This window comes from Ictalurus punctatus, chromosome 8 (genome assembly GCF_001660625.3).
Source record: "Ictalurus punctatus breed USDA103 chromosome 8, Coco_2.0, whole genome shotgun sequence".
Taxonomy (NCBI): Eukaryota; Metazoa; Chordata; class Actinopteri; order Siluriformes; family Ictaluridae; genus Ictalurus; species Ictalurus punctatus.
In genome coordinates this window covers 2,774,765-2,802,500 of record NC_030423.2, presented here as the reverse complement: position 1 = coordinate 2,802,500, position 27,736 = coordinate 2,774,765, and the positions used below count along the sequence as shown (strand labels likewise).

The following is a 27,736-nucleotide window of genomic DNA, read 5'->3' as shown; positions in this document are numbered from 1 at the left end:
CTACATTTAGCAAGTGTTTAGGACAAGGTGAGCTGTAGTAATTAGCATTAGGAGGATGGGTTAGAGCCGTGTTTCTTCATGCATTCGGTGAATGTTAATGCCGGGTAACAGGTGCAGACAGTCAGTGGCTAACGGAAATTAGCTAGCGCTAGCTCAGTAACGTCGAGGCCGAAAATTCTTCACAAGGTTAACGGGACAAAAAGAGAGGTTGGGGGTTACAGTAGGTTTTAATGCTTTCCACTATCTCTGTAATGTTGGTTGAGTTAATTAGGTTGTGCAAAAAAAAAAAAAAAATGGCGGTGAGGTGCTAAAGGAAGGAAAATAAATATTCACAAGTCAGCTAGATTTTCTGGGTGTGTCAACAGCGGCATTTTGTTCATCAGCAGAGCGGAGGTCACATTTCCAAAATTACACAATTTGGGATTTTGGAACGTAATTTCTCAGATAAAGCCCAGCCAGGCATTTGTTCATATTTTGTAGCTAACAATTAAACAGCACACTTTCTTTTCTTTTTTCTTTTTCTTTTTCTTTTTTTTTTTTTTTGGCTCTTTACACTTTTCAAATGGAAGGCAGTGGGACTCCTGTCTTCCCAGATGGCAGGGAGATTTGTAAGAAGATGCATCAACTCCAATTCTTACGTCTGTCAAATGTTTATGAGTTTAATAAATGGTCACCTGAATTTCATGCAATTTTTTTGTTTATTTTGTGAGCATTTTAGTAGAATTTTAGCATACAAACAAATTGCATTTTAGGATAATTGTAGAGAAAAAGTATAAACAACACACCTCTATGTTATTTATTTTTTTTAAACACATCTTCGTGTTGAAACGTACTAACACACAGCAGGTGTTAAATGTACTAACACGCTGATTGTGTTAAAAGCAACACAAAATGTGTTAACTAGACATATGATTGAGTGGAGGTTCGTATCAATATATTTATCCATGAAACCATTACTGTACACTAGAAAAAGCACAAATGTGTGATTACAGTCCGGTTTACACGACATTAAATGCACCGCTATCTTCGTTAGCTTTGGCTAACTTGTTTGGAATGCCCACTGGACCGTAATTGTTTTGTCTCGATGTTTTATCAAAACATCTTTGATCAAAATCTGACGTGTTCATCTTAAATCTATGACTTATTTGAGTCGTTTACTTTGAATGAAGTCTACATTTAAACACCACTTTAGCAGCTCTAGCAATACATTTCTGAACACCTTCTTGTGTATAAATAAAGGAGGTACCATGTTGATATATTTGTTTATAATGTGGTAGATTTTGGGCATTTTCAAAGGGTAAAAATAACCCTGAAAATATTAACCCGTGTATGAAATATAACGAACCTGGCATTTTTATTTAAAAAAAAATTTGGGTTGAAAAACAACCCGTTTGCTCGGTTAAAATTAACAACCAAACTCGACGGGTTAGTTTAGCCCAGAATGTGACCTGTCCTGTATTTACCCAACCGTTGGTTTAAAAATAACCCAATTTGGGTTGGTTTAAACCCAGTGTATTTTATAGTCATGCATGTGAATTCTTATGTTCTTTTTAAGTCCGTACATGTTCGACATTACCGCCAGGTTTGTTTTTTTTTTTTTTTTTTTAGTAGAGCTGATCACTAGTATGAAATTCCAGCTACGGGTCACTTCCTTTTGCGATCCAGATCATCACTCTTACAAATTTGTTCACAAATTACAACCAGTCAGTACGTAACAACCCGTGTTGTTCACATCCCCATTATCAGTTTAATCCTCCACCCCTATAAAAAGAGAAAACTACTTTTCCTGATTATACACTGAGGTATGCGAGCGCCACACACACACTTAGCAGGGGAACAGTCAATATACTTAGTAAACATTATAGACAAACTGAAAAAGTTTCCTCTAGTGATCCTATTCTCAGGCCTGCTTTTAATTTACAGCGAATTGAATAGACCTTTATTATCATTATTGTTTTTACCTTTGACAAGTCGATTCAAATCTAAAGGTTTCATTCATACAAGTGTATATAAACTCTAATATATAACGGTAAAAAGCTTCACTTGGCCCGAGACTATTCCTGACAGTGACACTGCTGCCTGCTTTGGATATAACAACTCCATGACAATTTGGGAAAAGAAAACAGCACCCAATGACAGCACATGACTCCTAAATAGCTTTAAAATGAGCATGGGCTGTTTGTAACAAAGGCAGCCTGTCTTTGGGCTCTAGAGCGGGTGTAAAATTCACACAAAGTGCCTCAAAATAGCGTGACGACTTGCTAAATATAGTGAGATGAAGCCTTAGGCAAACCATGCATTAGGGTTTATCTTTAATTCTGCACGTGGACAGCTGGGAGACAGGAGCCCAGTTTACCTCGATGTCCGGTGCTACTTTGACCTCAAAGGCATCAACGTGACTCAACAGTATGCATTGTTGGAAACGTTAATAGCGTTACAATATAAATAGAAAGCACACAACAGAACTGTGTTCCACGGTCATTTATCAGTTTACAACACACAAAGCGCACTCTCTAGACGTATTAGATGTACTTTTTTTTTTTTTTTCGGTCAGTGTGTAAAACAGCATGCAAAACTCTGTTCTGTAATCAGAGCTCCATTATTAATTGTTTTGAAATGGTTAAAGATTTGAAAAATCTTTAAACCTTTAAGCTGCAGATTCATTCTAGTCCCTTAAATGCCTTAAAACAGCCCAAAGCTGTTGCCTGCTCGGCCTGCGTGTCTTCATGAGGTGATATAATAACGCAATACGGAGTTAACTTCATCGGGCCAATAAAACGGGACGCATACTTTCAATAGCAATAATAAACAGCACGATTCACTTTATACGCACGGGCACGTTTTTTAAACGTGAGAACGGACGAAATATCAAGAATTTAAGACGTAATAAAGTAGCCTGTTTTATACGATTAAAAGGAACAAATCAGACCCGCGAGTACTAATTTAATCGCAAAGGATCTTCTTGGAGGATCACGTACGATAAAGTGCAAAGGCGCGTGTCGGGTGTAATACCTGCAGCCTTCGATTCCCTAATAATCACTCATTTATCAGGAATTTTCCGTTTGTAATGACATCTGGTGCAATATTTGCCACCTCACAGGTTCTCTAGCTTTCTCCCACCTCGTAAAAACATGCGAGTACGTGTATGGACTAATATGAAATCGGTCCTAGATGCAAACGTTTGTGCGTGTATACGGCCTGTGATGAAGCTGCTTTGTCCTTGTGATTTATGTTGAGTTTAAATGTATTAGAAAAACTGGGGCCTTATTATCTAATCTACGTACATACTCTAGTTGCTGTCCGTAACTTCCAGAACTTTCCTTAAATTATAGGAGAGATTTGCAGACTCTCATGACAAAATGTTTCCTGAATGTATCCTGACACACCCAATTCAATTCATTACTTAAGTCATTAATTACCCAGGTGTGACCTTCCAGGACTAGCGTCGTGCTCCACCTTTTTTAGTCATTTCCTTCCTCTGGATCAACAGCCCTAAAACTAGCCTATATCTCAGTTATATCTATATAACTGTCAATAGACATTCCGCTGGGAACTACGGAACAATATTACAACTGGGAGCCAAGAAGCTAAGATCAGAGCAATCAGTTAGACGCAGAAAATAAGCATTTATAAAGTCCAAACTACAGCTTGGGTTTATGTTCAGAGAAGGAAATATTTTTGTTTAATGTTAGTTGGTTCCTTCTTTGTCTTTACCTCCTGTCTCCGGCTACGCAGTTTGGAAGTTCGGAGTCGAAAACAATATTTTATTATTTTTCAGGAAATCCTTCCTATTCAGGAAGTCATGTTAGATCACAACGATGTAGAACCTAAGATGACTACATGGGTACTGTTCACTGTTTTAACTGTATTAACCGATTTCTCTTCTGAAAGTCATCAGAGATGAGCAATCAAGCATATAACTGGCGCTATACTGTACAGCCAAAACTATGTGGACACCTGATCATCACACCATCACTTCTCCAAAGTACATAATTGTCCAGAATGTCTTTGTATCTTGTAGCGTTAAGAGTTGCCTTCACTCAATGAAGACATGGTTTGAGAAGCCAAGGTTGGAGTAGAGGAACTCGAGTGGCAGTGCAAAGATCCCTGACCTCAACACCTTTAGGTTGAACTGGAATGGTGACCGCGTGCCTGGCCTCTTCAGCCGACATCAGTGCCTGACCTCAGTGTGGCTGAATGGACAAATTCTCACAGCCATGCTCCAAAATCTATGGAAGGCCTTTCCATAAGAATGGACAACTCCTTGTTAATGCCCATGGTTTTAGAATGGACACATATGGGTGCAATGACTAGATGACTACGCAATTCTGGACAAGTTGGTCACAAGTACTCAGTTTGTTGAATTACTGAACCGGCATCGATCAGCAACACAAGATCAATTATAAAATCATGAAATCCATTAGAGATGCTGGCACGACAACACTGACATATAACTGTATATACTGAAATGAGTAGCGTAGCAACCACTAATCATCCCAATGGCGTCTGCTTAGTAGAACATTGCTGTTTGGGCGAGAACATGAACTTTTCAAACGAAAGAAGCTACCATGCAGACATATTAACTTATAAGGACTGTCATCCATCCATCCGTCCATCTTCTATAGCGCTTATCCTTCAGGGTCGCGGGGAAACTGGAGCCTATCCCAAGGAGCATCGGTACAAGGTGGGGTACACCCTGGACAGGGTGCCGATCCATTCATACATTACGGACACTTTGCACATGCCAATACGTTGAAGCGTAGTGTTTTCAAAACTATGTGTTTTTTTATTTATCCGTTCGTTCATCTTGTTCCCTTTGCCATTGAGGTATGTGGTATCATCATGCCAAGCTCTAAAGAGTTCTATAAGACCGTCAGAAGAAAAAAGATTGTGGATGTCTATGAGCCTGGCAAGGGATTTAAAGAGATCTACAAACGACTGCCAATTTCTCCACGACCGGCCGTCCCAGCAGACTCAGCTCAGGAGCAGACCGTCTGATGCTAGAAGTCTCCAAGAACCCCAAGTATGCCTACATCGGTTCAGCATCAGTAAAGGTCCGATTCAGATAACATTCACGCGTGCTTCACATGTACCCCGAGACATTTACAAATGCAGGTTCGGTAAGCAATTCTTGAACACCGTATCATATTTAAGGACTGGAAAGATTGAAAACGGTTCTGTTTCTTTTCCTCAGACAAATGATCCATTATATTGACGTTACGTTCAGTGGAACCGATCAGGACGGCTGTCATTCTTTTCAGCGTCTCAAAATAAACCGCAGCTCTGTGTGAGACAAAAATGCATAAACAAAAGTAAACATCTGTCTCAACACATGTTTTCACTGCTGCTAGGGTGTTTCACCAGACAAACCGAGGCCAAGCTTAAGTCAATAAACAGGCAACATCACATGCAGGCAATGTTTTCAGACCGGGATGGGACGTAGAAACGTCAGTTTAAATCTTTCAACCTTTAAATCTTTCAGTCCGGTACTCCAGTGATTGCTTTAACAAAATACTGCGATTATTATTGGCACCCTTCAAGAGAATGGCCCAAAATGATTACACTGTAAAAAAAAACTAGGTTGCCAGAAAAGTACCGTAGAACATATTTACACTGAACAACTATAATATCCTACATAGCATAAAATAACACACAATCCAATACATTTGCCTGAAGCAGGATACAACTGAGCAGAAGGTTAAGGGTCTTGCTCAAGGACCCAACCGTTGTAAGTAGGCGATATTGGGATTTGAACACACAACCCCCTGACCTATAACTCGAAACCTTAACCTCTGAGCCATCACAACTGGCATAACTTGCTCAGTGCAATCTTTTAGTGGTAGGTCTGGTTGAATCACTAGGCGCTAGTTGTGCTAGCTGTGAAGAATAATGTTAAGTATCAAGGCAAAGCTTTTTGGTAATTAGCTAGTTAATGCTTAAATGAAATATAAATGGTTTCATTTGCCACACCAATGAACATATATACTTTAGGTTATTTGTGTAGCATTGCTGAATAAATACAGTAAGGCAACCCTTCTGCTGATTTAACTTATCTTGTTTCAGTGTAACCATGTTAGATTTATTCAGTCAGTATTTTTTTCCTATGAGATAATTATTTACATTGTTAAACTGAACATTCTTCAAGCCCCAGATAAATATTTTTTCCCTAGCATATATGGTGTATATGTGTATGACTTATTTACATATTTCAAGTACTATAAGTATAACCTTTTATGGCCATTTGATCTAAGTCACACTAGTACTACTTCTAAATAATAATAATAATAATAATAATAGTACAAATTTATATATCTACCTTCAGCTGACAAATAATAAATAATGTGCACATCAGCAATAATTAGGTTCAAAGACCTCCTTGTAGTCAGCCTACACCTACAACGTCTAGCGCAGAGCATTTCGGTTGTACACATCCCTTCTATTTGTTTAGAACCGCATGGAGAGGCCTCATGGGGAAGGGGATGAAAAGGTCAATTTTCCTGTCTAGCAACAATATAAAAGAAAAGGAGAGAGACTCAGGATAGGCAGGCACTTCCTTTCTCCTGTACTCTCCATGAGCAGCTCTACAGTTCTGTGAGAAAACAAGTGCTAGAGGAGGTGACTGACCTCAGGACAGAGAAGGACAGGAAAGGAAAAGCAAAAACGATGTCAGCAAGTATTACTCATTACAGACACTGAGTTCTGTGAATGTGAGGAAAATAAATAAATAAATAAATAAATAAATAAAAATCTGCAGAAATGAGTAGCATCGGCATCCGATATAGCATAACGCAGCATTTAAAAGGCTAATTTACCTGTTTTTATAGTGTCTCTAGTTATTAAACTCAACATGTAAAAAAAAATCCTGTAGATGAGTTTTTTTTTCTACTACATATTGAATATAAAAATAATTCAAATACAATAACTACGACTTTATTCTTTTTCATCTACGGAGAACAGTGGGGACCTGGAGTGTGGTAAAAGGACACAGTCGGGACGTTTAGATGGACGACGATAATCCGATATGAACCCGATTAAGACGATACTCTGATTAAGAAACTGGCATGTAAACAGCGATTATCGATGACCTTAATCCGATTAAAGTCGCACTCGAAGTAAACACGAATGGAATTGAGACGTGTGGAGTGTTCCTGTTTTAGTCGCATGATGGACGTGCGTTACAGACACGTACACACCTTAATCACACTATTAACGTCGTGTGGGAGTTTTCACCGCATTTTGTGACAGGACACGTACACACACGGCAGCGCTCAAGCGTTTGACGGCGAACAAGAGAGCACGGCTGCGTCCCAAACCGCGTACTTACCCGCTATATAGTAGGTGGAATAATACATGTATCTCGGCTACTATATAGTATGTAAGTATGCGGTTTGGGACGCAGCCCACGGCTTCAAGCAGTCGTCTATCTGCACGTACAGCACGACGAATAATTAACCACACTTTAAGCTTTCATAAAACTGAAATGAAACACCCGAAACTGTATACGGTTCCATAACGAAGACCAACTGTATGTCGATACGTGAAATTCCGGAGGGAACGTCGGACGGCGTGGCGCGGTGACGTAACGACGTGTGACGTCAATCGATTTATGTTCTATGACGTGTAAAACGTGTACATGAAAGGAATCTTCTAGAAGCGACTCATGTAAACACCTTAATCAGAATATCATCTTACTCAGAATAAGCTCAGTAATTAGATTATCGTTGTCCATGTAAACGTACTGAATGAGGATTTAGATAAATGACCGTCTTCAAACATTCTTCCAACGGCGAATCATTTCGAGAGCAGAGAGAGTTTCCAAGATTGGAAATCCGATTGTTTACTTCAAGACTACATTTTTGTTGTCGTCCCTACACACGTCCGAAGGTTTTTAAGTGAAGCTTTCCCGAGAATTGTTCTCATGTTCGCGATAGCATTGGTCAGAAAACCTTGGCACTCAGGGTTGTAGTGCAGGCACATCTATAACACTGACAACAGGTTTATCGCTGATTAAAATCAGCTGTCCTTGGGTTTTACGAAGTCCAGCTGAGATAGATTATTAAATGAAAACAGCATTTTTAAGAAGAAATGTCAAAGGACAGACAATTTTTTACAGGCTTACAAGCTGGAGGTCAAGAGACGGCTTATGGTGAAACATTTATTAGAAACAGATGCCGTGATCGCACAGATGTCCCGTGATCGTAAGTTGCAGAAATGATCAAAGATCCCGAGTGTCCCTGAGCTCGAGGCAGCATTTTCAATTCTACCCACGTGTGGAGTTCACATAAAACGGACTGCACACATAAAATCCTGGTTTAGGGTAAAGAAACATACTGCATGCGTTTGGTTGCCAGTGATGATAAGAGTCAGCGCTCACAGTTAATTAAATACGGTGTCACTGACTCTGAAATGGCTGAGCGAGGCTCGATTCGGAAAAACTAAATAGTACGTCGCTACACCATTGGTGTGAGTGCAATCTAGGCGTAAAACTTAGCCTGCTTTGTGTGATTTCTTCTAGTTCCAGTGAAGGAAGTGAAATCTTTATGCTACAGCGTACAGAGACATCCTATACAATTGTTTGCTTCCAACTTTGTGGCATCTGGATTAGTCACATGTCCAGGAGTTGCATGTGTTGAGACATATGGCATTAAATCAAATAGTCTTAGTCACTGTTATTTGTATCTGTGGGAAACCCTGAAAGGCAACATAAAACACATTTTGTTCAGATTACTGATTAGACATTGAGCCAGTCATCTGATCTGACTGAAAGATGGGGATTAATCAGACGCACATCGTAACATACACTTTGTATATAGAAGATATAGATTTCCGTTGCTGTGTAGTGCAGAAGTTCTTCAATGTTCCATCACCGTCTTCCATAGAGTTCACATATGTAGTATTGTGGAAAAAGCTTTCCTAGCTGTTTTGATGACCGGGTTGCCAGGTATCATGTGATGGGAGGCCAGAATACAATGGACAGACTGTGAGGAAGAAAGGAAAAACAACTGTAACTAGGCCATCTTTATAGGATTTACAGCCACCAATTTTCTGTCGTTTTCGAACAATGACCGCATATAACCTCGTTAATGATTAGGAGAAAATGATTTCGCTGATTTAAGCTCGAAATGTCATTTTTCAAACAATTTACGTGAAGTCATACCTTTCGAGCTCCTCGTGAATTATCGATAGGACTGTAAACATCATGCCTTATGACTGGGATAGAACCTGAACGTAACAATGCTTTAAATACAGGGTTAGGTCACAAAGTATGCAATTATGTGTTATACAGCAATAAACAAACCTTCAAAGCAAAACAATCAGACAAATCCAATTTAATAGATTCAGTGACTTGGATTTAGTACTTGCTTGGACATGTTTTTTTTTTTTGCCCCATCATACTACATTACCCATTCACCTCTAGCACCAAATTACATGTTTGAGCAATGGCTTTACCAGTTTCACAAGGAAATAACACAAGCACGTGTCGTCTTTCATAATTACGCCAATATGGCCATATCAAATTACACGAAACAAAATCGGACAAGAATTTTGTATACATTAAAAAAAAAAAAAGTAAAGGAAGCTAGCGGTGTGTTCATGAAAATACAAGTTCTCATGTCTGAGTAGGAGCTTATTCTCTCTGACAGGACCCCCCCCCTGGAATGACACCTCCCCCCGGTGCAGTTCTATCCTTCGGGTAACTGATTCGGGCTGCTGTTTGGCCTGACGTTGCTGTCAGATGCTACATAGTGCTACTGAAATGTAAACTGTGACCAAACATAACAAGACATCTCTGTGTCAGAGGTTATAAGCGAGCATGTGGAATGTGCCCTAGGGATCAGAGCAGTTCAAATGGAATTGGGCTTCACACTGCCGAAGGGCTAATAAAATAACACGATAAATTTCAATGAGAGGAAACCGATCCGAGATCTGTTTTTCAATGAATGATTAACGATTGCTTAAGGACCTTTATAGACTGCTTCTGATTTACGATGAATTAGTCACTGTATATATGTGCTATACATCCCCTAGATGTCACGAGTAAAGAGAAGCGATTCACAAAATGTTGTGTGTTCACTTGTGGGTTTTCTTAAACAAGTACATTAGCTCTGGGCACAGAATATGCTTTGTCCAGAGTCACAGGATGTTGTCAAATCCTCCCGTCCATGCCGAAAGGCACATGAGCCTCTGCTGTTAAACTGGAAAATAGTTGGCATTTGTTCTTTTGTTGAAAGCCTTAGTCACACAGCGCTTATCACGGACAATAAATGGCCTTTCTGATTATCAGAGGGGCTTCCCGGTGGGCAACGTCCCAATTTCCTTTTTTTTTTTTCTTTTCTTCCCTGCACCCTGAGGGAACGAGTGGACTCTTGACTTGGGCTCTAAACATAATGCTCACCAAGCGCATCTGCAGGAGCTTGGGATATGCCTCTGGGATATTTTGAAGTTGTCTTGTCTGTATAGACCAACGTTCAATAACGCTTAGAAAAGGAGACGCTGCGTCGAGATGAACTGTAAAGTCACACGAGCCTTGCCTTGTGAGCGGTTAGACGGAAAAGACATTCAGAGGCTGGGAAATTTAGAGGTCGGACGTCTTGCTAATGCTAGTTTCAGTTCAATTTTAAGAGTTCGGTGCCAGAGATACGACAAGCTACGATCATGTTCTCGAAATCATATGAGAGAGAATCACTTGATTGATTGGACCTGATCCACCCTATGTACTGAGATCATAACGAGGCCCAGTTAAATATTTGTGACAATTGCATCAAGCATGATTTATTAAAGATCTGTTAAGGTCTAGTTTACGATTAGCAGTCAATTCTGTTTGGGGTTCTTCCTGCGTCTTTTTCTTTTCTTTTTCTTTCTTGAACACTGGTCTATATCTGGACGGATTTACAGATTGTTATGAATACAGACAGTGCATTTCGCAATTTTTTTCAAATTGCTATCGAAACCTTTTGATGCTAACAGATATGCTGAGAAAAATACACCTTGATGTTACCTTCTTAATTAAACCACGGACGCAACATATTCATATCCTTACTTTAAAATGCATGTTCCACGCACGCGAATAAAATTCTGCGCAAATGCACCGTTGCAAATTAAATCGTAGGGCATTCGTCGCGTCTAAAAGTTTTATATGACCTTTTCTTTGACTAAAAAACGATCGATATTATCGTAAACAGATTCGGTAATATTTTATAAATGACAATTCACATTCTCTTACATTTAAAAACAAACAAAAAAAAAAAAAAACAAAGTATACAATGATTGATAAATAGGAAGTTTAATTTAGTAATAAAGGAATTCCCCTAAGGAATATTATGGCATGTTGACCTTCTAGAACATGGAGAAGAAGGTCGATGGTAATGCTGAGGTAGTTCTACTTCACCGTAGTGCCCGTAAAGTTGAAACACTTCTTATAAAATGGCATGTCATGGATGTCGTGGATGAATTCCTTTATCCGGTGGGCCAATCTTTGCCATATTACGAGCTCTAGTCTTCAGTATCGTTTCTTGTGGCCAAACCTACAGCCGCAGATAATCTGGCCAGGGATTCCACATCTCTCTGTTCATCTGTGAGCACACATCCGTTCATTGTGGAAGTCGCCAGGGCGTTCCGCTCACTAGTGAGATTAAGAGTGGGAACCGAAGATTCTCTGGCCACCTTGGGGTGAAAAGCAGGACTCTATCAGTTGACAGCTGATCCTGAGCAATATGGGCAGGATCTGCATACAGAAGGCCAAAAGGCCAGTTGTGAGATAGTGGAGACCCAGAAGCCCGTTTAGTTCTCGACAGGGAGTTGACTCAGCATCAGCAAAGAGGTCGATTTGTGTTCCTGGCCGATATTTTCCCAAATTTGCTGCATCTTATGCAACTCTCCTGAAAGTATGTGCAGTAGATAGTGTGTATGTCAGTCTGTTGTGCTGACTGGGCAGGTGAATTGCTGTGAGTAAGGCTAGTCGTGGGTGAGCCCACTTGAGGAGTTTCTATGTGAGGTGGAGGGCATTCCTTGACCCCGGTCTTTCTTTCCAAAGTCACCTACATCAACACAAGTTGTTTGGAAGGGTTTCAAGAAAAAAAAATCCTCTACTCTCATCCAAAAACCAAAAAAACTAATATATATATATATATATGTATATGTATATATATGAATGCTCAACTCTGATTGGTCAATAGGTTTCTCAGCATTACTTTTGTATAACTGCATGGCTCGGATAGTAGTAATACGAATGAAAGTTTCATACTGACGTGCTCCTAATACGTTATCATTTATACTAACAGCTCATGCACAGAGAGTTTTATGGAAGACGCTCCACATGATCTAACACTAATACTAAATGGTTCAAAAATGTGTCTCTTAACAATGAGGAAGACTGAGACTTTCTTTTGAGAAGACACTGAACTTCTACGGAAGGAGTCACGGTGTCAGTCATAACAGTCTCGGTGTTTTGCAAAGTTTCCCGACACAGGAACGTCTTCAAGACAAAGGAGTTTATGTGTTCTGGTTTCTTGGTAAAATGAAGAGCTGGGTTTTGTTTTGGTTTTTTTTTTAGAGAGAGAGAGAGAGAGAGAGAGAGAGAGAGAGAGACTGTATGCTGGTGATACTTATATCATACTGTAAGTGATAACAGTCTCTTAGACATTCCAGAACATTAAATCCAACTAGCATATAAAGCAAACACACACACACACACACACACACTCCTAAATGCAATCATTGCTTTACAAGATATAACATAGCGTGATATAATTCGCCAGGAGATTGAGATTGATAATGTTTCCACCAGAGGGATTTGCTAGACAGTGGGAGCTTTCTTTGTTCCCCAGCTGGATGACGCGTCATCGCTTCCAAGCCAGAGAGATTCACATAAAGACAAAAATCCTCTCGTCCTTCCGGTTATGCGCTTAGTCATGAGTATGCATCTTTTCCTTTCTTAAGACTTTCAGCCATATTACAGAAAACAGTTCTGTATTTGAAGTGGACGCAGAATAATCTCTCATCACCGGCATTCAGTTGTGTGATACTTTCATGACTGCATTCATGCTGGCACAAAGGTTGAAGTGCAGGATGTCCAGTTAAATGTTATGAAGGAAATGAATTGAATAAACTTTGGAACAGTAAACAGGATTATCAAAACTATATATATATATGTGTGTGTGTGTGTGTGTGTGTGTGTGTCATACAAACTACAGCAATAATAATATGAGTAAAGATAGTGGTTCAATAGAGCAAATGGTAAATATTTACTACCCTCACCGCTTAGCTGATGGATAGACTGCATAGAGATAGATTGTCTTCTGTTCAAAAACGTTTTCAATAAAAAATGGGATTGTTCATTACAGAGAAACTATCCATTCTTGTTCATGTCATCACATATATAAAGATGTGGTCGATAGACATTAGGTTCAAATCATCTGAAGTATCCCATCCATCCATTCATCCATCCATCCATTTATCCATCCATCCATTCATCCATTTATCCATCCATCCATTAATCCATCCATCCATCCATCCATTTATCCAAACATCCATCCATTCATCTATTTATCCATCCATTTATCCATCCATCCATCCATTTATCCATCCATCCATCCATCCATTCATCCATTTATCCATCCATCCATCCATTTATCCATCCATCCATCCATCCATCCATCCATCCATCCATTTATCCATCCATCCATCCATCCATCCATCCATTCATCCATTTATCCATCCATCCATCCATTTATCCATCCATCCATCCATCCATTCATTAATCCATCCATTAATCCATTTATCCATCCATCCATCCATCCATTAATCCATTTATCCATCCATCCATTAATCCATCCATCATCCATCCATTTATCCATCCATCCATTAATCCATCCATCATCCATCCATTATCCATCCATTCATCCATCCATTAATCCATTTATCCATCCATCCATCCATCCATCCATCCATCATCCCTCTATCCATCCATGTATCCCTCCATCCATCCATCCATCCATCCATCCATCCTTTTATCCATCCACCCATCCATCCATCCATTTATCCGTCCATCCATCCACCCATTTATCCCTCCATCCATTTATCTATCCATCCATCAATCCATTTATCCATCCGTTCGTCCATCCATCCATCCATTTATCCCTCCATCCATCCACCCATTTATCCCTCCATCCATTTATCTATCATTCCATCCATCCATCTATCCATCCCTTCGTCCATCCATCCATCCATCCATCCATTTCTTTCTTTCTTTCTTCCAGGATGTTTTTTTCCTGTTGAATGCACACAATACTACAAACAAACACAGCCAAAAAGGTCCTCAGCTGATTAGGAAGAAATGATTTGATCTGGCGAAAACCAAACTGAAAAAAGAGCAGGTCCTGGGGAGGAAGTAACAAGAAACTGCTCAGTCATTTTATCCCTGCTGTTCATTAGTGCTGAGGAGCCATGTGAGTTCACCAAAAGCATTTGTGTGTGTGTGTGTGTGTGTGTGTGTGTGTGTGTGTGTGTGTGTGTGTGTGTGTGTGTGTGTGTGTGTGTAGTAGGGGTGTGTCTGGATCACATGCAGTGAATAACTGCTCGGCCGTGACTTCAGAGAAGTGGGATAATAGCTGTAGATGCAAGATACTGTAGAATAGTGAACCTCCAAGTCTCCCAATACCCCCCCCCCCCCCCCCCCCCAAAACACACATTGTAGGGACCATTAAGACTTTAATCATTTTATTTTATTCATGTTTTTTAATTTTATTTTAGATGTGTTGTACTTTTGTATTTAAAGGTTAGTATGGGTGAGTGGTGGGTGCAGGAAATGGAGAGGACAGTTATTGAGACGGCATAGTAGACAAGACAAGAAGTTATTATTGGGGTTTGGTACTTATCAAAGCGATGGGTTGGGGGACACTTCCCAGGAACCCTTGGTGTGAAATGGGAATACATCCTGAATGGGTCACCAGTCCACACAATTTATTGTAGCCAATAAGTAGGTAGCTACTGCCATGTCTTGGGAGACACAAGAAAACCAGACAACCCAGTGGAACCCCACATAAACCTGGAGAGAACCATTTCAGTGCCTCTCCATTCATTCATCTTCAGTAATCTCTTCATCATGGTCAGCATCACAGTGGGTCTGGAGCCAATCCCAGAATCACTGGCTGCAACTCAGGAGAATTCACCTTGAGACATCAGTCCTATGGGCATGTTTAACCAACCGTACCCAATTCACCTACCTGCATGTTTTTGGACAGCGAGAAGAAACCCAAATAAACATGAAGAGAACAAAAAACTTGCACAGACAGTAACACAAGCTGAGGATCAAACCCAGGACCCTGAAGCTCTGAAGCAGCAAATACTACCCACTGTACCACCATGCTAACAACGTCCAGGGAACAAATCTGCACCTCACAGTGCATTTCCCTGGTCAGAACTAGCGGCTCAGTCCACACGATGAAACGTTTACTTACCAATAAAAGATGACTGATTTTCTATATAACCCGAGCGCATCTTATTGGGAATACAGCCAAAGCTTTCTGCAGATTTATCTTACGCAAATGAGAGTTGATAAATCTGATGACCTTAACCCGTGTGAAATATCCGATATAGGCACTTAACCTGACCGCGACACATCCGCATACTTCCAGAAAATGATTTGATTACTGGTAAAGCTTTACAGTTCTTTATTGGAAAGGGTTCAATGAACCGTAAACAATTACTGCACATGCACCTGTGGAACAGTCCTTAAGACACGATCAGTTTACAGGCGGGAGGTGATTAAGGTCTCAGTTACAATAACATAGGACACTAAAGAGACCTTTCTACTGACTCTGAAAAACACCAGAAGAAAGATGTCTAGGGTTCCTGCTGATGAGGACTGCAGATGTGTCCAGAGCAATAAACTGCAACGTCTGTAATGTAAGACGCCTAAGACGGTGCTACAGGGAGACAGGAAGGACAGCTGATCGTCCTCGCAGTGGAAACTTACATGTAAGCGTGCGTGTCCTCAGACGTGATCGAGAACTCGCGAATGCCTTGGTGGAGGAGCTCATTTACTCTATGCAAGATTATAACAATAACTAAATGGTCTGCTTTTATTCAGTGTGTGGACAGCATCTGTCTTGGATTTAGACTGTTGTTTTTTTTGATGTTTTTCTTTCTTCACACCATTCTGTGTAAACTCTAGAGACTGTGGTGTGTGAAATTCCCAGGGGATCAGCAGTTTCTGAAACACTCAAACCAGCCCATCTGGTACCAACAACCACGTAGTGGCGTAACCATGGTATGGACATTGGGAGGGTCCACTTAGTTGTCCTTAGCCCAAATGTAGTGTAAAGGAACGAAATGCTGTGCAACTTTCCTCATTTTCACTCGCATTTAAAACAGTCTGTCACAACGTGAGGACATGCAAGTGAGTGTAACGTTAACGGTCAAAAACCGGAACTGATGTTAGCCTAGCCTACTTCGTGGGTGTGCAAATATCAAAACTTAATTGACGTTCTTAAGAACAAACCAAGACACGACCCCCCCAAAGAATGCGTGGTTACGCCCATGCAACCGCGCCACGATCGAAGTCACAGAGATCAGACTTTTCCTCCATTTTGACGTTTAACTGAAGCGCTTGACCTGTATCTGCATGAGATTATGCATTGTGCTGCCGCCATGCGATTGGCTGATTAGCTAACTGCATAAACGAGCAGGTGTAGAGTACAGGTGTTCCTATTAAAGTGGATACAGCAGTGCAAAAGTCTTAGACGCATGTAAAGAAATGCTGTAAAGCAACGATATCATCAAAAATGATCAAATTCAACATTACTTCATTTAAAAAATAATAATAATAATAAAAAAAGCACTAAACTAAACCAAGTCAATATTTAGGGACAACAATTTGGTTTTAAGAATGCCCCAGTGGTCTCTGGGACATTGTGGACAGTTTTATATGGAAATCGGCTTGTGTATTGGCTTATATATATATATATATATAAAATAATCCCAAGACAAAATGAGTATTAATATTATTGCCCAAGACTTTTACACAGTATTGAATAAGAGATATTTTAACCATTAATAAACAGAGGGGGGGAAAAAAAAGTGTCTTTTTTTTTCGTGTTTTCACATTAAAGAGCTCATGTGACCGTCACGGAACGAGAAAGGGGTCATGCGGTCCCTACGATCAAATAGTATTTTCTATTCATGTCTTTAACTGGCGTGACTGTATTCACTTCTTTGTGGCAGTGTGTGCAAGAACTGCAAGTTGTAGCTTTAACAGCTGAGACTTGGGCGAACAACATCTGTTCTGTGAGAACTGGGCCCCTATAGGGCAATTCTAATTAATGAGCTACGGTCACACTGGATTTCTTCTCCATGGCGGAGCGAAATCCGGTGATTACGGATGGTCCTGTGAACGTGACGCGTTCCTGGAGGGGAAAGTACAAAATCCACTTCCAGAAAATTCCTCACTTAAAAAGCTGCGAAGAAACCGACACCACGGGCCGAAACAGACGCGTACCTACGATCGTACGTTCCCACGATACTTCCCTCACGAATTTATTTAGTTCCACTTTCCCAAGAATGGAAATAAATGAATCGTTTAAACCATCATGACAGAGATAAAAGTGTTCCTGTAGACAGATGAATGCGTGCAGGAAAGGCGTTGGACAGCGCGAGGAAACCTCTACCTTCTCAAATCAACGAATACGCACATATCCTGCATGTTTTTCATTTCTGGAGAATAAGCTCATACTTCTCCGTCCGTAAGCTAAGAGCAGAGATTACCGGCTCACGCCATTCTGTGTAAACTCTACAGACCGTCGGGTTTGAAAATCCAATTAGATCTCAAACCAGCCCGTTCGGCGTTAACTGCCATGCCACGGTTAAAGTCGCAGAAATCCCATTTTAAAAAATAAATAATTCTGATGTTTGATATGCTCTTGACCCGTATCTGCACGATTTTAAAATATTAAATAGATAAAATCCCAGGTGTACAAGTATTCCTGGTAAAGTGACCGGTGAGTGTATGTACATTGTGAGTGTACACATTGCTGTTGTATAAAACAGGGTGTCCTGAAAGGGTAATAATAATAATAATAATAATAATAATAATAAGTTCCTCCATGCTGCATGCTCCATCAGGACCCCAGGCTCACGTAGAAAGCTATTTTTGCGTGTCATACGTAGAAGGAAAACCAGAGAAAACATTTCACTCGTAAGAAAAAGTAATACTTCCTTTGATTTTATTTGCTTTGCTTTTATTTGCGTTGCCATCACCGAGATAATAAATAGGGAAATAACAAACGTGTTTTGGATAGAAAAGGGGAACCTTTGTGAACCTTTGCTTCATTTGAGACCGGCCCGGTTACCGTCGGCCAACGTTTATTTATTTATTTATTTATTTGTAGTCGAAAGAAACCATATAGTAGTTGCGAACCGCAGCACATGCAGCATTTATACAATGCAAAACAAGTCAACACAAAAAGGGTGGGGTGTGCGAGTCTAAAGAACTCGGCTCACTCTATGGCACTGATCATTTGTTACGGGACGTTTAAAATGTGCGTCATTCTGAAAAAAAAAAAATCCATTTCTGATTTATTTTTTACAAATTTTTTTTTTTTATGGCTTAACGATCCACTCATTTACCAAGATTTTCATGATTACACCCAGTTCCTCATCAATCCCAACCAGCCTTACATGTTCTGGTCTTCTGAGGAAAAACGTGCGATGATTTAAAAAAAAAAAAAAAAAAAATTAATAAAATGGCAAGAGTCTCTAGAAAAACAAAAAAAACAACAACAAAACATCCTGGATGCAGTGAAGTCAGCAGATATGAGGAATTCCCCAGGGTGCCATTTCCCTGGCACGCAGGCCCTCTAGCGGATCGCGGGAAGAGAAGAAATAGAAAAAGAACAAGTGATCAGGCATGTACTGAGAAGTACCGTCTGGCACACAGTAACAAAACATGTCATGTCTTTTAGGTCCTTTATGACGTGGTAGACTAATATCCATGACTGAAGTATCAAAAGATTTTATTTGGCACAATAATTACGAGGACAGAAAAGCAGAAAATGTATATCGATGGACAGCTCCTTATGAGTAAGCAAATAAATGGTGCACGGAATGTGTAAAAGTACAGATTGTGGACAAGAAACTTAGAAAAAAAAAAAAAAAAAAAGAAAAAAAAAAGTTTCCTCAAGGTTACCTCTGGCCGTGTTGACGTCCGATCGTCTTACCTGAGGAGAGATGTCTAACGCATGCGCATGTGCAAGCTGTGCTTGGGGCCGTCCACCCTCTCCAGCTTCTCAAAATGCTTCCTGGCATTACGGATGTTGATGAGGGTCGCGGCGGAGGCTAGATGCAGGAGAAAGGGAGGAAGAGACGAGAGTGACTCGTGACTCGTCCAAAAGCCGGAACTCTACCGCGTTTTAACGACTCGTGCGCACACGGAGGAAACGGCCCGAGTGAAGCCTAGCCTAACCTCGGCGGGGTTTCACTTACGTATGGACGGGTCGGACATGATCACCATGACGTAGGTGTTGGAGGTGAACACGTCGATGAAAGCAGCGAAGTTGGAGTTGCGCACTTCCATGCTCTGGAAGGAAGCAGCTAATTTACTGCGGGATTACACACACACACACACACACACACACACACACACACACACACCAGAAAGAAAAAAAAAAACAAAACCACGTTACAAAACGATGGGATTTTATTAGCCGCGAATAAGAACGAAAAGAACCCGAGCGGTCACCTGCAGCTCAGCTTGAACTGTTTAATAATGTTGCTGATCTTCTCAAAGCGGTGAGCGTCTCGCTGCTCCTTGCACTGATAGTGAGAGATCACCTGTGAAGGAGGGACAAAACGTGTGAGAGAGTCTGAAACGAAAGAACGCGGTTCCGTTCCGGCGTGTCACTCACGCGTTATAGGCACGTCTCGTCGCCGGATATTTCCGACCCCGTACGTCGAGAACCGATCGTTGTCTGTCGCGTGTATGCAGGGTTATCTCTCGTATCTGAACTGTTGCTACGGCGGACCACGCTTCACCACGCATTTTCTGCACCGCGTATCCTACACGGGGTCAGGGACTATCCCAGGGGACTCGGGGTGCAAGTTGGGGGACACCTTGGACGCGGTGCGAATCCACCGAGGGCACTAACGGAGAGTTTAGAAATGCCAATCAGGGAGGAAACCGGATTACCCGGAGGAACCCTTCCTTTACCAAATGAATCCGAAAAGTCGTCGTTAAAATCTCGTCAGATTTCGGAATCGACGTGACCGAGCGGACGCATCTTTTCAAACCCGTATGTCTACGGCTTTGTCTACGTAAAGCTGTAAGAGTGGACTTGACGAAGCGGTACGATAAGCCGTGATGAAAAGCTGATTTCAAAATGGCGTGCTTACCAGAAAGGTGGCTCTTTCGAAAAGCAGGACCTCATCCGCCTCGATGATCTGGGCAAAATTGCGCAAGTTGGACTCGAGCTGCTGCACGTTCGGGATCAGCTGATAGACAATGCTGGACCATGCCTACACACACACACACGTCACAATGACACAAACGCAGTGGACATCACAGTCTAATTATACACGCACACAGATCGCAAAAAAGCCTGTCTACTTTGAAGATGCTAAAATACTCAATTATTTTGATTTATTTGGGATTTGTTTGTTTTTTTAAATCACAACATAATTCCCATAGTTCCATTTGTGTTACTCCAGAGTTCTAATGACGTTATTATTATTATTATTCTAAAATGTGGAAAGAAAGAAAGAAAGAAAGAAAGAAAGAAAGAATGAGTCTGTGTAAACTTTCGACCGGGAACGCGTGTACAAAAACGTCCTCCGTCGCTCGCCTTCGTTTCATTCAAGTTCCATTCATGTACAAGCTGGCACTGTGTTTAAAACCTTATACCGGTCAAACTTTTAAAAATAAATAAATAAATAAATAATAAAATCACATCCATTAACTACGGCACGCTCGATCCTACAACCTTCAACCGCTTCATGAAGCGCGCACCCGAATCAAATCGAACCCACGTCACCTTATAAAGGGTCTCGTCCCAAATGGAGGTTCTGAAGCAGGTACATAACAGCGGGCGGGAGAGTCTCTTCAGGTCTTCTTCGCGCTCTTTAAAGATCTGTACGGACACACGTCGAGGAGTGTTAATAAGCGGACGTGTTCAGAAAGCTGCGTTGTGATCGTTTACATGTGGACTGGATTATTGAGGGAGAGACGGGCAAAGAGAAATCGCTGGGGCTGGCAAAATATGATAAAATAATAAAACTGTGATCAATTATGTCACAATACACTTTTCTGACAGAATGCTGGTATTGCATCATCTTTTTTTTTTTTTAAATTTTATAAAAATAATAATATTTAATTTTTTTTGTATTTTTAAATTCCTGCCTCTCAGTGCTGCATGATTTTTTAAATTTTTTTTATACTACTTTATACATTAAAAGTATTAACAAAATTTTATTAATAGAATAATTGTATTATTAATCCAATAATAATTATATGTAACCCCCCCCCCCCCCCCCAAATTTATAGAGAGAATGTATTTTCTAACCAAGTCTCTCTGGTCTTCCTGAACCAGGTCCATTTTGTGCACCAAGCAGAAGACCTTAGCGTCGGGAGAATTCTGAAGGATGGCTTCCAAACAGGACTGGTAGTAATGCATGTCCTTCTCCAGCTCGCGGCTCTCCACGTCGAACACGTAGATCAGCACCTCCACGTTCCGAAAGATGTTATCTCTCTGACTGGTGAAGTAGTTCTCCATGAATGTATCCTGCCTAAAGAGAAAACAACGTGTAAGTAAATAAATAAATAAATAAACAGAAACTGTGCCGCTACATACCGAGAACGTTCAGCGTCGAATATTACACGACTTTTCCAAATATATCCGTACTCTGGTCACGTACCTGCGTCCATTTCACGTCACCAAAGTGCTGTTTCCAAGCCTGTACTAACTCGCTCGTAAGCTGATGGACTATTATCAAATACTATTCTTTCTTTTTTTTTAAAAAAAAAAAAAAAACGTCCTAGGATATATTTCACACCGCGATTTGATTCCACACGGTACTCACCCTCCACAGTCCCACAGGTTCAGCACCAGATTGCCCAGAAAGCGCACGTGGGAGTGCTCCACATCGACTGCGGGGAAAATAAAAACAGAGCTTCGGTTGGGAACGCGTCAGAATTACGAGAACGCCCTGAAGTCGTACCTGGACCTGCTTCAGAACTGAAAACGCCACAGGGGGTGATGAACGTTTCTGTCCTCGGTCTTAAAGGCACCAGATACAAAAAAAATTCTGGCAAACAGCTGAAACGGGTTTGGACCGATCCCCGCCCCCCCCTAACACCTACGTGTTAAGAAACAGTGCTTTAAGAACACAGTGTTGCCCTGATAAAGACAGACATATTTACATAATTTGCTATTTGATGAAAATTATATGATAAAAGAAATAATAAATGAAAAAGAAACGCACACCACCATGGAGCGATCTGCTAATCGTTGCAATGTTTATGTTTTCGGGTTGTCGCTCCAAGCTTCCTCAAGAACGAGTGGTCGAATGTTTCGAGGATTTCTCTGGTATTATCATTCCTTTAACAGCGTCCGTCCTGTTAGAAGTATATTTTAAGACGGTTTCTGGCATACAAATTAGTAAGACGAGACTCGTTTAGCAGACGAGGCGACGCCGGTCTCGAGTTCTACTTGCTTATTTATGAAAAGAGCATCACTTCTGTGTCGATGCTTTTTAACTGCTTAGGGTTACGTTTAATCACGGAACATCCGCAGTTCCAGTTATCACTTATGCTAGAGCAGCTACAAACAGCCAGTCTCTCTCCCCCCCTTCAAATCAGTAAAACTTGAATAAGCTCCTTTCTCCTGAAGACTCTTTCGCATCGGGAAACCGACTGCCTCTAAGGCGTTCGGTGCAGAACATCTGAGACGCCTCCCATAAAGATCCCAAAAAACACGTCTCGGAAAACGCGACTACACGTTTTTCCTTTGTCGGACACCACCACGTCTTTATCCGCTTATCGGACTTCCGTTACGTCCCTGCGGATAAGCGGTTGCTATAGAAACAACGACGTGCGTCTACATAAAATTAAGCCGTGCCTTCTGACCAGTGATTCGAGAGTTTAACCCTCCTGTGGTAGAACATCTTAAAATTACACCATGACGCGAAAAGAAAAAAAAAAAAAAAATTTGGTTAAATGCAAAATAAAATCAATAAACGGTGTCAGTTTTGGTCGTCCGCTCCCTAAAAACTCCCACGATGCACCACAAAACCCAGGGAGCAGCCATGCTTTCCCTTACAGGAAACGGCGACGTGTTTTCTGGAGCCTCTCAGCTCGAGAAAAAAAAAACGACAACAAAAAAAGAAAACGACGGATGAACTCTCGGCCAACTTCCGGCTACGAATCTAAGCAGCTTGTTATCGTTGTTGTAGCTCTCGAATGATTACTTACGTTAGCGATTTTTAACTATATACGGGTTGTTTGAGTCTGATGACTTTTAAGTGCTTAATTATTATTATTCTTTAAAAAAAAAAAATAATAATCCACTAGCTTGCCTACGACTGCTTGACATAGGATGACAGAAATGTCTGCGATTAAGCGAACAAATTTAATCGATACATAATACATAAATATTTTATTGGTGATGTTTAATCGTATAGCCGGACGATACACCGATGAACGCCCTACAGATCTAGGGAGCTGGTTGAGACGCCACGAGACGACGTTTACAAACATTAGTTTAAAAAAAAAAAAAACAACAACCACCAAGTGCAAAAAAACAGCTGGAGGAAGAATAACCGGTTCGTGTTAAATCATCTTACTTGTGGCTCCCAGTCGGCGAGTGTCTCTGGCAATGTAGTTGGCGAAGATGATTGATCTCATGCTGGTCTTTCCTGAGCCACTCTTTCCCATCAGTAGCACCTAGAAAACACTAACAACTCAGCAAAGAGGCTTCGACAGCGCCAGTAAATAAGCATGGGCTTCTGACGTAATCACACTCTAAAGGAGAACATTTTCCGACCTGCTAGAACCGTTTACACTAAACTGCATGTTATTATGAGTAAACATAACTTGTCTCTACTGCGTTCGTTCACAAAATCTCAAATAAACAAACAAATCGATCACCTTTTTCTTCATGGCGGTACTTGACATCTCCCCCTGTCGGCGACAGAGCCTACTGTAAACGATCGCAACTGGGAACACTCCACCACACCGAGATGATCTCCTGCAGTCTTTGACGCTACGACAGAAGAAACAGAACGTTTGCAGTCACGAACACTGCGGTCTGAAGAACAACCCCGAGGCGTAGCTTGGCTTTCCTTAAACAAAATAAATCACATTCTGCCTGAAAAGCTTTTTCACTATACACCGGGGTCGGAAAACCTACACGTTCTTTCGTTTGGTATTTGTTCATCACGACCTATCTCAACCAGTCGAGCCTTTTTTTTGTGAATTTCAACAAGTTTATTATCAAAACGCATGGCGTAGAACCGTGGTTCTCAATATGGAGTCCGGGGAAGGGGATCCTCAAGGGCTCTGTGAAGCACCGTAATTGGGTCGGGGATATTCTAGATTTTATCATAAAGGTGGGATCAATAACTATCAACGCTTTTATACCAATAAGTACCGTCAACCCAAAGTCTACATGATCGTACGAGTGGATTAAAACAAAACAAAAAAACTCGTTACTTAAATAATGTGCCCAATTCGAATTTTTGTTGTTTTTTTTTTTTAGTATGTGTGTGAAACAAATCAATACTGAAGGTGTTTTAATACAAATAAAACGACTCCCAGACTTTAAAAGGTTGGTGAACCCTGGGTGTAGATAAACTCCCACAGTGCAATACCCATAATGCTCTTCTGAGGTTTGTGGGCATTTCGGACTGAGTGGAGAAACGGAAGTCACGTGACCATGTGATCACAAGCTGGCTGTCGTGTGACATGGTTGCTAAGCCATTATGATGGAGTGCGACAGGTCCTTTAGCCAAACAGTATACAGACACGAAAAACAATTTTATTCTCATATACCCGAGTCGGAAGCTGTTTGTGAAAAATAAATAAAAATAAATAAATAAACAAACAAACAAGGAAGCCATAAAGAGAGTGCTAACTAGGATGAGCTAACGAAGTACTAGGTTACAGATAGCTTAGCGAGATAATGGCTAAGTAAAAGCAGAGCACAATTTCTTTATTGTATATAAATTAAGAATAAATTCGAGTGAAACATGAAATGAGTCGAAGTGATATTCATTAGTGATTAAGTTAATGCCAAAAATATATATAAATAACAACAACGGCTAGTTAGGAAAGCAGAAAAAAGTTAGTTCGCTTATTAGCTTCCTTTAGCCAAAAAAGCCGAATATTTAACTAAAACTATTTTAATAACTAAATTCCTTTACAGTGCACTATTAACGGACAGTATTACGAGGAGTAATGAGCAGGTTATGTTTAACGGTTAGTTCAGTTAGCTAGCGAGCTCAAACAAACATAAAAAAAAAAAACTGTTCCTAAGCAACTCAGCTGGACACGGAAGAATATAGCCGAGTACCTGGCCCTGGATTGCTGGTTTCTTCTTCGTATTAAATACCATCCATTGACAGTTAACTTATTAAAGCCTCAAAGCGATTATGATCCCCATTCCATGATTTATTCAGGCTGTAAAAACACACTACTCCAAAACATTTCCCTTAAAAACCCGAGAGCATGTGACTAATTGTAAACACGGGGCGCGTTCAAGAAGCCGAAGGGTGCGCTGATAAAACGCAGAAAAAAAAATAAAGACGCAGCAACAGTTCTGCGCAGAACTGAAAGAAAGACTTCTTTACCAAAAATAATAAAATGTCTGAATGATTACGTTTACATGGACAGCAGTAATCTAATTAATGACCTTAATCCGAGTAAGATAATAATGTGATTAAGGTGTTTACATGAGTCGCTTTTAGAATACTCCTGTCATGTTCCCGTTTTACATGTTTTAGAACATAATTAGATTAACAGCCCGCGTCATTACGTCACCGCGCCACGCCGTCCGACGTCCCTCCAGAATTTCACGTTACAACATACAGTTGGTCTTCGTTATGGTACCGTATACAGTTTGGGGTGTTTTATTAATTTTTTTTTTACGAACGCTTTAAGTGCAGTTAATTATTTGTCATGCTTTACGTGCTAATAGACAACTGCTTGAAGCAGTGGGTGTGTCCCAAATCGCGTAGTTACCGTCTATATCGTAGCCGAGATACATGTATTTTTCCCCACTACAGGCCTATAGTAGGAAAGTATGTGATTTGGGACACAGCCGAACTCTCTTGTTTGCCGTAAAACTGCCGTGTGTGATCGTGTCCTGTCGCAAAATGCGGTGAAAACTCCCACACGACGTTCATAATGTGATTAAGGTGTGTACATGTCACTAATACACGTCCATAATGCGACTAAAACAGGAGTACTCCACCTGTCTTAATTAGATTATTGCTTACTTCGATTATGACCTTAATTAGATTAAGGTAAGTAAAAATTGCTATTTACATGGTAGTTTCTTAATTAGAGTATGGTCTTAATCGGATTAAGAGTGGATTATTGTTGTCCATGTAAACGCAGCTAATGTGTATAGCGCTTATCCTATGGGGTCACGGGGAACCTGGAGCCTATCCCAGGGAGCATGGGGCACAAGGCGGGGTGCCAATCTATCGCAGCGTGACACAATCACATACACATTCACATACACTACAGACATGACAGTTAGCCTACCATGCATGACTGGGGGAGGAAACCGGAGTACCAGGAGGGAACCCCCCACAGGCACACAGAGCCATGACAGGAATCGGACCCTCAACCCTTGAGGCATGAGGCAAACGTTCTAACCACTAAGCCTCCGTGCGCACTTGTCTGAATACCAATAATAATAAATGCTAAGTTTTGATCGGTCATACTGTTTGTCGATATATAAACAGTAAAGGTTAAGTGTAAGGCAAAAAATATCAGTATATGTGATATAAATATTCTCTAATAACTTGTATTAGCCCGCCCTTTGCCCGCTCGTTATTAAGGTGATTCGACGACTGAGATAGCATTTGTGTCCCACTGATATTGCATTTCCATGTTCGTAATGTAATGGTAAAAGATAGCACTAGCATTAGCACGTTCGCCTCACACCTGCAGGGTTGGGGGTTCGATTCCCACCGTGGCCCTGTGTGTGCGGAGTTTGCATGTTCTCCCCGTGCTGCGGGGGTTTCCTCCGGGTACTCCGGTTTCCTCCCCCAGTCCAAAGACATGCACGGTAGGCTGATCGGCGTGTCCAAAGTGTCCGTAGTGTATGAACGGGTGTGTGAGTGTGTATGTGATTGTGCCCTGCGATGGATTGGCACCCTGTCCAGGGTGTACCCCGCCTTGTGCCCGATGATCCCTGGGATAGGCTCCAGGTTTCCCCGTGACCCTGAAAAGGAAAAAGCGGTATAGAAGATGGATGGGATGGATGGATGGATCATGCAGATACAGGTCAAGAGCTTCAGGTAGTGTTGGTGTCATCAGAGTGAAGCAAATGTGTGATCTCTTTGACGTTGATCATGGCGTGGATACCGTATTGGTAAGCTACTGGATGGGCTGGTTTGAGTATTTCATAAACCGCTGATCTCCGGGGATTTCACACACAACATTCTCTAGAATTTACACAGAATGGGGCATAAAAGTTGTAGATAAGAGGAAAATGGCAAGATTGGTTCGACCTGCCAGGAA

The 27,736-nt window shown here is 41.0% G+C and overlaps 1 protein-coding gene across 2 annotated transcripts; it reads right to left on the bottom strand.

The window, feature by feature from the left end:
* Window positions 1-18,204: 18,204 nt before the first annotated feature.
* rraga (Ras-related GTP binding A) lies at window positions 18,205-25,745 on the bottom strand. Of its 2 annotated transcripts, none has more exons than XM_017474260.3 (11): window positions 25,557-25,745; window positions 24,134-24,248; window positions 23,830-23,929; window positions 22,069-22,135; window positions 21,552-21,774; window positions 21,024-21,119; window positions 20,386-20,508; window positions 19,736-19,827; window positions 19,480-19,595; window positions 19,184-19,332; window positions 18,205-18,854 (listed from the first exon to the last, which is right to left on the bottom strand). In XM_017474260.3, exons 2-10 carry the CDS (start codon window positions 24,158-24,160, stop codon window positions 19,229-19,231), a joined length of 948 nt encoding a protein of 315 aa, XP_017329749.1. In that variant the 5' UTR covers window positions 24,161-24,248; window positions 25,557-25,745; the 3' UTR covers window positions 18,205-18,854; window positions 19,184-19,228. The 2 variants fall into 2 exon arrangements, with proteins under 2 accessions (XP_017329749.1, XP_017329748.1); XM_017474259.3 differs by having other exon boundaries at window positions 19,215-19,332; window positions 25,557-25,744.
* Between the last annotated feature and the right edge of the window lie 1,991 nt (window positions 25,746-27,736).

Bases quoted from the DNA above. Each gene is read 5' to 3' on its own strand.
- rraga (XM_017474260.3), bottom strand. From the start codon at position 24,160: ATGTCAAGTACCGCCATGAAGAAAAAG. The intron at 22,136-23,829 runs GTAAGATGATTT...TTTTCCCCGCAG, and splicing joins TCGCCGACTGGGAGCCACAA to TCGATGTGGAGCACTCCCAC. The intron at 19,596-19,735 runs GTGACCGCTCGG...GTAATCCCGCAG, and splicing joins CAGTTCAAGCTGAGCTGCAG to TAAATTAGCTGCTTCCTTCC.